The following is a 12,976-nucleotide window of genomic DNA, read 5'->3' on the forward strand; positions in this document are numbered from 1 at the left end:
CCATAGAAAAACTAAATTTTACTAGCTATCAGATTGTTGACATGTTGTGGTTCAAGACATGATTAAAATATGCAGGTGTGAAAATGCATTCTCTTCCCTTACCCCTGACACCCCCTTCCTGAGCCAACATTCCCAGGCAGATGGGGACACGCCCGGCAAACCGTTTTGGTGTGTGTGTGTCGGGGGGGGGGGTTGGTTGAGGATGGAAGTTGGTTTTCCTGGGAGAAGAGCTCTCACCGTGTCTTGGCCTGACCTCACCTGGATATAACTGATGGGGGGGACTTGTTAGGTTAGGGCTGAGTTGGTATGTTCAAGAAGAGGCGTATTGGGGTTATCACCCCAAGGTAGAGTCAAAACTGGGTTATCACCCCGAAGACGAGTCAAAGTAGAATTAAAACTGAATTATCACCCTGAAAACGAGTCAAGGGGGAGTCAAAGCTGAGATATCAACTCCAAAGGGGAGTCAACGCTGAGTTATTAGAGACATAACTGGGGTAAGACAAGGGTTCCCTTAAAAAAATTACATATTGAAAGGCACCGTCAGCTACAAAGGCAGGTCCATTTTCACAAAGACTTCATCTGATGGCTCTAGGTTTCCTCCTGACACATATACATAAGGTATATTTTTTCCTCTGGGGTAATGTGATCATGTGACCAGGTGAATGTGTGTTTCAGAGCCATAAGCTGGACTGTTATCCTGTCCATAGCGTATCCATATAACTCAAAGAAGTTCAAGCCAAGGTCAAGAGTCACTGAACTGAATCCCATGTATCCCAGTGAATATGTCAAGGTGGGCTGGTCACTGCTTCAGTAGAGGCATGCCAAAGGATTCCAGATGAGTCGGCATGTCAGCACGTGCAGTGTTTGAGGAGCTGGTCTCCTTACTGGATGGTAAGTTCAGGTCAAAGAAGTGGCACAGCTATTGTTCCTACGAACAGTTTATGTAATAGGAATTTCATCAATGCAATAAACAGTCATATATCTAGGGATGTTATAGATAAACGTAGATTAAGAAATAGATAAAATATGCCATGAAACGGGAAATTCCTTTAAAAGCCAAGCCTCTTAAATGCAGAACAGAAATACATGTCAACATCAGCAAGTTAAGATATCCATAACATGGTAATGTTTCCATTTTTCCCATTGCCAAGTTTTTTTGTAATTTAATTTGAACAATACCTCTCCTTTTGGGATCATGAGAGTGGAACAACTAATTGGCAACACGTTTGGACAGAACCATACTGACAATGGAGGAGAAGTACAAGGTGAATCAATGCAGTGGTATTCTGGGAAGGGCCCAGACTTGCCCATCCAAGACTATACTCACCTCCTTCCATTTCCTACATTTAATTACCTTCTTAATCAAACCAATGCTGGTAATGACAGCCCCCCTCCCCCTTGTTCCTGGACCACCTAAGCTTCCCACAGACCGCACACAATGGAGGGTGAGGGGGACCAACACATGGTCAGCGAAGGGTGAGTGTGAAATGCGGTGGGAAGAGGTGACTGTGGGGGCCAACTGTGAACTGTAGAATGGAGAAAATCACAGCTGAGCCAGCAGGTGGAGCAGTGGTTAAGGTCGAAACCACATAAACAGGGATTAGTACTGCTCGTTCAAGTCCACATGGAATATGTGTAACCCACATTGCTTATGCCTCTTAAGCTTCGTAAGGCAGATGCAAGTCTTTTTGGGTAGCATGTCTTAAGCAGCCAGATTTTATATATAAAGTCAAGAGAAATTGTGGAGATTGCGGAGGTGTGTGTTCGGGGGTTGGGGGGGGGGGGGGGGGGGGGCTTACAGACGGGTCTCCTGCGGCTGATCAATGGCCCGGCGCAGGTTTGGACAAGCTAGGAGACACTGAGTGATAATAACATGTCTGTCATCTCCTCCAGCGTGCCGCAGCTTGCCAGCCGCCACTCCGGCTAACAGGACAGATATGTTAGCGCGGGCGGGAGCAGCAACAGCCGCTTCTCCACGCTCTGCGTCGGCCGCCTCACGGTCTCGGGGACTTTGTTCGACATCTTGATCTGGAAGATTTACTCCTTGCCGGGTGACACCAAGCAGCTCTACACCACAAGCACTGAGGCACATTTCATCATTTACAATAACGCCGTCATATAAGTGGAGTGACACAGCTTCGCGAAAGTCCATGTAATCATTCTTTGATCCCTTATCTGAGCTTGATTTCTATTGTCTGAAACGTTGCTAACACCGTTACACGTCCATCCTGTCAAGCGGTTTTTTGACGGTGAGCAAATGTTCCTTCGTGGATGTGGTCTGACATCAGGGCTCAGAATGTCTCAAGACATAGAAATGGATAAATATTCAGTGAAACTTGTATCCTGTCAAAAACAACAGACATGGGAAGTGGCAGCGTGACCCGAACAGATAAAATACACGGCTGTTTATATACAAAACATGTCAATATTTACTGCACACTTACTGCATCAAACCGTAACACCAATGGCTGTACTTTTGGTCCGAAGTCCCTGATCTTTGCCTAAACCTTTACTAATCTGCTCTGCTGCAGAACAGTAAGATGTGATGCGGAACAGAGCAAATCTTTGGACCTGGATAATTAGAGCAGAAGCTGAATTTGTGGGTTTTTTTTTTTTTTGCAAAAAAAAAATATGGCAGCAGGGTCAACACAGGATGAGGACGGAGGAAGAGTGACTGAGGTTTAGACATGGGAAGAACTCGGAATTATGTAGTACTGAGTCCCGGGGGGGGGGGGGGGTACTAAGAGCAGTTAGATTTGGATTTAGGGGGGTGGGGGGGCTTTCTGCGGAGATGGGGGTGGCTGTGGCGTGCCGGAACGTGTTCTCTGCTGGAGAGGGTAATAGACGAGAAGAGCAGCTTGGATGCGAGTTCCAGCTCGTCGATACCAAGCCCTCCATTGGGTAAAATAAAATCCTCAGCATCATGGGGGGGGGGGTGTATTGAAAAGTCTGGGGGTGTTAAATCTAATTTCCATCATCCGTGACTCCTTTTCCTCTGAGCTGGGGAGGACAAGGCTGTTTTTGTGAAAGCGGGACGTCCACATGAGGCAGAGTCATGCAAGACCGATTAAATGTGGGGGGGCGTCGGCATACCCCATTCACCTGTCTGGGCACTCCACCCCGACCACACAGCTCTCTCTCTAGAACATTCTGCTAGATATGTGCACCATTAAAGAAAATGTAGGGATGAAACTGTCATGGGTATCACCAGGGGCGTTACTAGCATCCTAAAACATCAAGGGCTCAACCAGGAGACCTAATCTGTCTGAAGGCCGTCATATCGAATTCTCTGGACTAGAACTGTTGTTATGTATAGAATTCTCAATTGGTGGGTATGGTTGTTAAAATATCTAAGCTAAATGGTTCACTTGGGTCTTGTTCAGAATCAATGGGAACTTCAATCCTGAATGTTCCAGGTTTGTGACACGTCTCAGTGTTGCTGGTCTTACTGGTGCACCATTGCAAAGTAATGATTCATCCCACACGACGTGACCGTAGAAAACACCCGTCAGAGAGCAGAAAAAGCACTCAGCATGCCCCTATGCCATTCCCCATGGCTGGGGGCCATACAATCCTGCACAAAGCACCCTCTTTAACCCTTAAAAACTCTCAATGCTGTGCCTCACCCCTCTGCAGTGTGTAATCCCACAACTTCTGTAAGTATACACAGCCAGCATTCATTTAATGACGGGGGCTTGGAGACATAAACACATGCGATGATGTGATTTGGGAATCCCCCCCCATATTAAGGTAACACTTTAATTTGGGCTGCCGTGCAGCCATAATCCCTTTGTTGTCTAGGGAAGCGCTTGCCAAGGCACCGGACCATCTGTCGCACTTGGCTTTTAACCCGTTGAACATCGGAAGGGAGGCGATGCGTCCCTTTCACTCGCGAGGGAGGCCAGCACACCGGTGTGTGTCGATCCAACAGCACTCATCAAAACCGAGGGGGACAAAAATCCAAACTTAGACAGAGGTCTGCCCCATATCAAATTACCAACAGCGCCAAAACAAAAAGCAAAAGGACCCCCTCATATAAGAAAAGATCACATATAAAACCAAAACTCAAAAGTTCAAAATAGCAAACAGAGAAAAAAAAAATAATTTGACTGGAATTTTTATCTTTCTTGTTCGATCACTATCAATAACACCAATGTGCTGACATCTTCGGTCATGCGGTATCACACAATCTCTTAGTTCTGACATAAAACTCCTTAGACAGATTTGCAGTAACGCCACTATGAAACACGCCCCGGACTACAGGGAGATACTTAGCTACTCTCTAAATGTCTCGTGTCCAGAGAAGCAAACTAACAGGGGTCTTTATCTTTATAGAAGTTCATGTCCTTTTCAGGTTCTAACCCAATGACCACCTTCACCTGGCGAGAACAGGGATTTATAAATAAGACAGGTTTCCATAAAAGGGGCCCAGGGATAGAAGGGGACCTCTGACCTCTGTTAGTGCCTGGGGGGGGGGGATTTATTTTGACGGGTAAATAAATGGCCGTTGTACTGATAATAGACTATTTCCCTTCCTCCTGCTCCAAACTGTCTGATTATAGCGTGACAGGCCTATTCAGTGCCTGCTCCCTTAAATGAGGGGAGCTTAGAGTTTCATACCTGTGTTTATGGCCCTTAATGGCAGATACTAGTGTGGCTCAGGGGGCCGTTGGTCGCTAGAACGCCACTTCACTCAGCGTCCGTCTCAATGCGGCTGTATCTCACATCGACAGTTTGGCTCCTCTGCCACTCAATCCGGCCGATTTCGCTACCAAGGAACTTAATACTTTGTCCCGCATTTGAAAGCTACTGGATTTATGAGCCGTCAGAGCTTCTCCCTTGGGAGTCTGCATGTCCATATCACTCATACGACCTATAAGACAAGCATACGAGGCGTATGCAGGTAAAAGTCACTCCTGCTGCATTTACGTGCAAGTTAGGGGCCTAATGCCTTGCTAACAATGTTTAGCTGCAGGAGTGTGACTAGAGTTTTATGAAAAGCGGAGCTCGGCCTGAACTAGGGAGGGTCTGATTCTAATGAAAATTAATGTAGGGAAGACACTATTTCAACTAATTAGTGTACATTTATTTGGGGGGGGCTGTTCATTGTGATGCCCCTGCAAAGCTGTATCTTCTGAACTTCTGTGGTACAGGTCCTAAACGTTAGGATTTTCACAGTAGCGTAAGATCCTGACCTTTCTTAGGAAATCCTACGCGATTCTCGCTAAACAGATAACTAGAGAGTGGAAGGTAGCTGCCGTTCAGGACAAATCGTCATAGTAGCCGGTCGTCCCGGTTACATCTCCTCGGCTCCTGTCCGTCAGCTTTTAACAATGAAGCCTTAATCCTTTTGCTATTCCACACGTCGCCTATTTATAGGCAGCTAGCAAAACATAACCATATCTAACACACAACCAACTAAATACGGACGTGTCTGCCAGCAAGATAAAACTGATTAATGCCATGAAAAGATGGTTTAATTATAAGTATATTTTACCAAGATCAAACAAAATGCAGTGATCACCCAGCACAAAAATGTACTTATCTTTCATTATTGCTAATTTAGCACCACTATAAAGTGGCACTGTCTTCTAATCTAGTTGATGAAGTTAAAAAATATTCGATTTCACTCCTAATAAACACAGGAAGGGGTTCCCTTGCTGTCACTGCACAGACTCAGACCAATCCAGCGCCGATATCTATGACAAGTTGCTTTCACTGGCAGTTTTACGTCCAAAAAGGGGGATTAAATGATGGTCTGCAGCATTTGGTTCAGCACTGCAGATGACAAAGGAGGGGAGAGTCTTTGTTGCTCAGTCAATGTGAGACACTGCCTCGAAATGTACGCCTTTGGGAACGATGGCATTGAGGAATTGGGGGGGGGGGGGGAGTTTCCCCTGCAGTGACCCCCACCCTAACCCCACTGCTCTGCCCCTCGGATCACTTTTCAGCACCTTTGGGTCCTGCTCACGCATGAATTAATAGGGCAAACAGAGCGAAACCGGCCCAAAGCAAGTGGGCGTTGGCTCTGTTTCCAAAAGGTCACGCTGGTGACAGGCTGAGGTCACGTACCCCTGCAGTAACTGCCACCCAAGGCCATTTGTTTCTCAATAAACACCCAAATCAGAATTTTTTCCCCCCTGATTCTGCACCCTTTGTCACACCTACCGTATTTATCGTTATTACGGAATCCCTTCATAAAACGTGAGTTTCCGTTTCTTCGAGAGCAGGGCTGAAAAAACGGCCGGAGTGGCATTTAGTTGAAAAGGCTGCTCAGTCAAAGTAATCAGATAGCAGGACAAACAGAGGCCCGGAGTAGATTCGCATTCCTGTGATCCGCGATCGCTCTTTTAACACCAGGAAAACTCCGCGTTTAGCTGCTGAGGAATGCTTTTATAATACACACATGTCAGCTGAGAGGAAATACACGCGTATAGGGTTTCGGGAAAGGAGAAACCCCGCAGCCCATCTACACTGCCCGTCTTCTATCTGCACCCTTCAGTCACCCTTACTTCACATTCTGCCTCAAGACGTTTTAAAATATACAACTGCAAAATTTAAATAACGACTGTTATCTTTTATGTGGTTCTTTCATCCTTTTATCCTCTTGCAAAAAATATATTAAATGCTTCTGTCTGTTATATACCGTAATTATCTTTGTAATATCATATTCGGAAGGTAAACTCTTGACACGCCACTCGAACGAAGTATAAAAAACGTAATAATGATATTCCTCTAGCTTTTATCATTTTTTTTTCTGGCAGCTGCACCTTGGAAAGAGAGACTAAGGTATAATTAAGGGATAATAAAGCGTAAAGTGCCCGTATAACCGTATAATACGGGAACAATATCGTGAAAACCTTGCAAAAATGTGACTAAATCATATTTAACAGCAAGTACTTTAATACTGGGGTTTATGTGCCTTGGTAAATTTATTGTTGTAACTGCCCAGTTAGAATAAAACAAGAGTAAGTAGCAGAAATACTTGCGACAAATATCATCAGTTGCTCCCGTATCCGTTTTTGTATCCCATCTTTAAGGATTTGGCACAGACTTAATAACATTTCATTAAAAGACCCTATTAAGAGGTGTAAATGCGTTTGCATTTTGCCGTGAATAATCGCTGCATACAATGCCCATCAATGGTAGCGCTGAGGACCTCGGTCCACAGCAAGAGGACGGCGGGTTTTTGCAGCAATGCTCCGGTGTCCCGCACCCCGATCCGCCTATGGTAACAAGATCACATCCCAAAAATATGATGGGCAATTTCTCTGAAGTTTCCTGGTCCCGCGTTTTCTCGCTTCTCCGCCAGTCGCACCGCACTTCCCCGCACTCTGCCCCCCCCCCCACCCCCACGCCCCCATACTGTACCTGTCACCCTGACGGACGGACGGACTGGCGCAAACGCAGCGACAAACTCACACAAATACACCATACACGTTTCCTCGTCTCATTTTAAACCGTGAGAAAAATAATGTTACATTCCTCTAGTTCGACAAGGCCAAAATCACAATAAAGACACTACATTAACATTATATCCCTACAGAATTTAGGACAAACTGTACAAAAAAGTAAATAGGCTTGCTAATGGCAATGTTTAATCTATTAAAAAAAAAAAAAAAACTTTGAGTAAGTATCAACTGAAGAATGTTCCACCAGTCCAGCATCGGTCCATCTCTCAAGGCAGGTGACCCCATTGCACAAAGTGAGTCAAAGGCACCTGCGCCATTTCCAGTAAGTCCAACCACCTCAGTAACCGAAACCCGATTGATCTAAGAGTGAAACAAGCATGACACGCTGCCACGAAGATGGACATATCAAGCAGGGGCTGGGCGGACTGGACGGCCCGAGTGAAGATTTGCGCAGAACTGCCACACGGTTCAGGCAGTGACACTAAGTCACCTCCCATGAGTGAAGAACGGGAGAATGACGACAGTGATGGGGGGGGGTGATACAGGTATGTCTTCGCACGCCGGCAGGCCCCCCTTAGTGGCCGCAGTGGCTACAGGTGTGTGTGCGTCAGTGTGTGTGCCCCGTGTACGCTAGGGTGGGGTGTAGGTGGGGGGGGGGGGGGGGGGTGACACTCACCGTCCATGTAGCGGACTTGGCGGTGCTGGACTGCTGGAAGGTGACCTCAAAGCCGTGTGGTCCGGGGTAGTCGGCGTTGGAGGGGATGGCGGGCGCCGGCGATATGGCGTCGAAGGTGGAGTTGGGCTGAGAGTAAGGCGATGGCGCGGGCGCGCTGGAGGCGTGCTCGGAGCTGTAGGGGCTGGCAGAGGCTGCTCGGCCCCCCAGGCTGGGCTCCATGCTGCTGCTCAGGAGGCTGTACTGGGACTGAGGGTCGGGGGGGGTTAGACAGGACACACATAGGTAAGAGGGAGCAGGGAGACATCCACCCGCCTTGGCGGGCTCCTGTTACATCCAGGCGCACTTAAAGGGGTAGCATCCCTGTCCCGAGGCAGGCAGCGAGGGGCCGGCATGTGGGGGGGTGGGGGGTGGGGGTGCTTGTAATACAAATCCTAATCTGACCGTAGCCTAATTGCTGCCATTTTCCACACACCTCTGGTTAGGTCTGAAGTCAGGAAGCTCTCTGGGGGTACAGTGTACCGACCACCTCGTGGAGACGTCCGACTAGCGTGCAAAGGGGGAGGGCTGAGAGTAAGCACGTAAATTGTGCCTGAAGAAAACGACTTTGAAAAATATGAAGTATGAAACACTTCGGGCTCTGCGACACATCTGCGCCGATCCCCTTCGCTCCTACGCGGGATGCTCTCTGTGTGCTGAGATCGAATCACTCTATGGCCTCTTCTGCCATGTAGGAGACGAGTTAAGCACAGCAGCAATATGCTGCATACGAATCTCTCCTTGGCATGATTGGTTAAGGATATAAACAGGTTTTGCTTTTAAAGGCTGACTGGTTGACGTCATCACGTTTACTGGTGGATTTCATATGTATTCTGCTCTATGTTCAGGGTTATCAGCTCCTGACATTAGAAGCTAAATTATATTGCTGGAAATATTCCCTCCCCCCAGTGAGAGAAAGGATTAAGGTCTGATAGAAATTGATTGCCATTTACATAGTAACGGAGAAGTATAGCAGACATATATAGACAAAATATCTGTTCACAAGATAAAAATGTATTATATGTGCATAAAATTATATACAGTAGATCATGGTACAAAACACAGTCTTCAGAGCATAAAGTAAAATATGAAGCAAGGTAATATCATATTAAAGTTACGATGCTTTGAACATTCCTCTATGGAGGACATGAACTGCAGCTATGCTGTTAAATTAGTGAGAAAGGGAGAACTCTCATTGAAACACAACACCTCTTCCCCATTTGTTAAAAGAATATATTACCTTCTTCTTGACATAGTACATTGTCCAACGACTGCTGTGTTTTCTCAAAGAAAAAAAAAAGAAATATAATATATAAGTCTCTTTGAAAATCCGGCAGACCAGCAACCTTAAGAAGTGGGCAGCATAGTCCCTGCTTGGGTCTGCCAGGAGCATGCGCCCGTGTGGTCGACTAGTGCATTCTTCACCTTCTCCTGGTCTGTGGCACCGTCTCCAACGAAGGAACCCTTCCCAATGTGAGGCTGGGCAACCAGGCAGCTGCAGAGCGCAGTGCAGCGTGTGGGGAGCAGAGCGCAAATGAAAAAGCACATGTTTCCCTAATTATGACATGCCCTAACCCAGACTACAACATCGATACAGGTAGATACTTGCAAGAAGCTGTTCTCGCTCTCAGAAGGCCCGACCTAAGTAAACACGGGCTGGCGGGTTCGTCTCGGAGAAGGAGACGAAGACGAAGGAGGAAAAAAAAAGAATGAATAGCAAGGTTCAAAGGTCAAAGAGAGAAGATTGTACGCTTCCATATATGGGCTACGGGATTCTTTTCAGACAGGCTCCTTATCACTGATGCTGCAGTTTGCTTGAGGAAGTCGTGTTTTTCGAAAGTCTACAAAATTGTGTCTGTTCCGTGTTAAAATGTTACCTGAAAAAAAATCTAGTAAGTGAAGTGAAGACACTTTCTGATGTCGTGGGCAAAGTGACCGGATTCAGCCAGATTAGGCCACTACAGAATACTGATTTGGCGTGAGAGTGTGTGACATTTTCACGCTGAAAAGGGGCTGCTTTTGACTGGCATTATCGTGTACAAGGAGTGCTGGGGGAGATCTAAGCCATGGCCAGGTAAATATGTGGCCACTCCTGTTACTACCCCACATCAAAATTAGAAAAACAAAATATTGATTATTTTATTTTCTAAGCAGAATCGTAGATGAGACACAGTGCAGTGCTTCCCAGTGAAACCTTAGATCAGATGCTGTCTCTGTATTGCAGCCAGTGCTTTTATGAGCTCAGCAAACTTGTCAGTTTATCATAAATAGAGCAGCCCCTCCCCCACCCCCTGCCCCCCGCCCTCCCCTAATGGTTGCTCCCAGAGCTGGACATTTCAGGTGCAGAAAGTAAAAATCCAGACCAAGATTCTGCTTCATCCAAACAATTGAGTTATATGTGACTCCCTATCCACTGGGAGCACCGATGAGGCACCACTGGAGGGGTCTTGCTTTCTGGGAATGGTCTCCACTGTAGGTTCAGCTGTCGGAGGAGAGTGAAGTGGGAAGGTGGTTTCTGCCTTCATGCACCTCCTGACTATGTGCCAAAATGCAAGCGCTGAGGCCGAGTAACACAGTTTCCTAAGCCAGTCCTCAGGGACCGCCAGGCAGTCCACGTTTTTGCTCTCTCCCAACTCCCAACACACCTGTACCAGGTACTAGGTGATCTTGATTGGCTTGGAGCAGGGAGGGAACAAAAATGTGGACTGTCTGTGGGCCCCGAGGACTGGGTTTGTAAGAACTGCTTTAGCCTATAATGTTTAAAATATGGGCCAATAGAGAAAAGTACCAAGGTACAAAGGAATGCACCCTCCAAAAGTCTCGGGCAGCTGGTGGGGGCACCCCAAGTACACTTCTGCTTCAAATGCCATGTGTCTATTTTAGCAGCGCTGGGGCGTGTGGTCAGAAAAGAAAGACGCGATCCCATCCAATGACAGACATAACGGGATATGACCTGATGATGTGTAGTTTGTGTGCTGAAGTTCAAAGACATTTCCAAAGCAAGAAAGTATATGGCTCCGTTCTCTCAAACGATCGATCAGACGGTGTGTCAGAACTGCACCTGACGTCGTTTTCTAATGCTATGACTGCAGTATCACCAGATCACATAGAGGAGACTGATCCTCAAACCAGGCAGACAAAACATCTGACGGCCACATTAGCCCCAGGAGAATCTCTTGAAGAAGGTATTGCTTCAGTCTATATTTATATGTGGGTAGAACTATAAGTCGCTTTGAATAAAATCAATCAATCATTCAATCAATATTTATTGACTTAGCATATTGTGTACATAAGTCTACTGTAGTTCAAAGTGCTTTACTGGGGGAGGCAGGAGAACAAGAATTTCAATAAAAGTATAATCAAGTACTTAGCCAGCAAATGTACGGTCAAAATGTCAAAGAGTTCAGCTTTACCTTTCCACCTTTAAGTTTTTTTTTAACTTTGCTGAAACTTGACGGCGGAAAGAATGCGATAAGTCTCTCAATTCACAAGATGATCAAAGACTATCCTCGCCCCCATTTTATGTTTTTTTTTTCGGGAGTTTCCAAAAGAAGGCAGAGAATTGATGCCAGCGCCAGCGCTCCTACGAAACACGGACAAGTGGGTACGAGGAACGCGGCGAGAAAGCTGTGCGTGGCGCGAGGATACCGGCATAAAACCGGCAAGTCCCGACACAGCGCCGGCAGGGGGCGCTGCGGTGCGCCTCCACCGAAACGATCCCGCACAACGGCGAGCAGTGGGGTGTTATCCACGCACCGCCGGTCCGCGCTTTGCGAAACTTCGCCCTCCAGGTAATTTCATTGCTCTCCATGCCAAGCATACATTTACATACACACACACACACACACACACACACAGAATGCGTCAAGAGCTGCAGTTACAAAGCTTTCCAGCCGCTAAGACGTGCGATCTAAAAGATTTTAAACGTAATGTGATTGGTGGTTCCAGCATCTCAGAAGGATCCATCCTTCTTGGATTTTCACGTAATACAGACTTGAACTTGTAGAGAATGGTGTGACGAAAAAAAAAATCCATTCAAAGGCAACACCTTGTTAATGACAGACGTCAGCAGATAATCACCACACTCTTAAAAGCTGACAGTACATCAGTGGTGCGGAGAAAGGGCTTCTCTGAATGCAGAAGGGGGTCCTACCTGATACTATGAAGGGCAACTAAATTACATTTAATACACAGGCACGTGTAGAGGGGCTGAGCGTGCTTGACTCCATCCATCCATCCATTTTCTGTAATCGTTTGTCCTATTCAGGGTCCCGGAGGCTACGAGCGTAAGGCAGGAAACAACCCTGGATGGGATGCCAACCCATCGCCAGGCACAATTACACACCATTCATTCACACATGCACATATGTGGGCAATTTGGTAACTCCAATTAACCTCAGCAGTTTTTGGACTATGGGGGGGAAACCGGAGAACCCAGTGGAATCCCAACGAAGACACTGTCTGAGTACCTGCCCCTCCGTATTGAAAGTGCCCACTTTTTCAATATATATACACAGTATGTGATATATGTATTATCATAATTATAATACAATCTAATGAAAGTAGGCACGGTAAAGTAGAGTGTTATACATTGCGTGTTTACTGTGTATATTATAATACTCGGGAAGTTAATTAGATTAGAAAAAAAAGTGTTAAAATGTCGCCATCTGCTGATCGATGCGTGAAGTACAGCGACCGAGACGAGGCGAGATTAATTGGATGTGTATGCATCTTTGTAAATGCACTTATTTATCAAACGGTCCCCTTTGATATGAACGTTTCCGAAAAAACGATGCCCTCCACACTGCACCCGCTAGTATAATTATTCCTTTATGACGTCATTTTTGCTTTA

At 46.4% G+C, this 12,976-nt stretch overlaps 1 protein-coding gene across 7 annotated transcripts in view; it reads right to left on the bottom strand.

The window, feature by feature from the left end:
• tp73 (tumor protein p73) overlaps positions 1–12,976 on the bottom strand; it is a 43,122-nt gene that overhangs the window by 16,232 nt on the left and 13,914 nt on the right. For 3 of the 7 annotated variants that reach the window (XM_049016004.1, XM_049016005.1, XM_049016006.1), the window contains exon 4: positions 8,089–8,334. In XM_049016004.1, coding sequence (XP_048871961.1) covers positions 8,089–8,334 — 246 coding nt within the window. Of the gene's footprint in view, positions 1–8,088; positions 8,335–9,364; positions 9,741–12,976 lie in introns of those variants that run through there. The other 4 variants (XM_049016009.1, XM_049016010.1, XM_049016008.1 and 1 more) reach the window with 4 other exon arrangements.

This window comes from Brienomyrus brachyistius, chromosome 6, assembly GCF_023856365.1.
Source record: "Brienomyrus brachyistius isolate T26 chromosome 6, BBRACH_0.4, whole genome shotgun sequence".
Classification (NCBI taxonomy): domain Eukaryota; kingdom Metazoa; phylum Chordata; class Actinopteri; order Osteoglossiformes; family Mormyridae; genus Brienomyrus; species Brienomyrus brachyistius.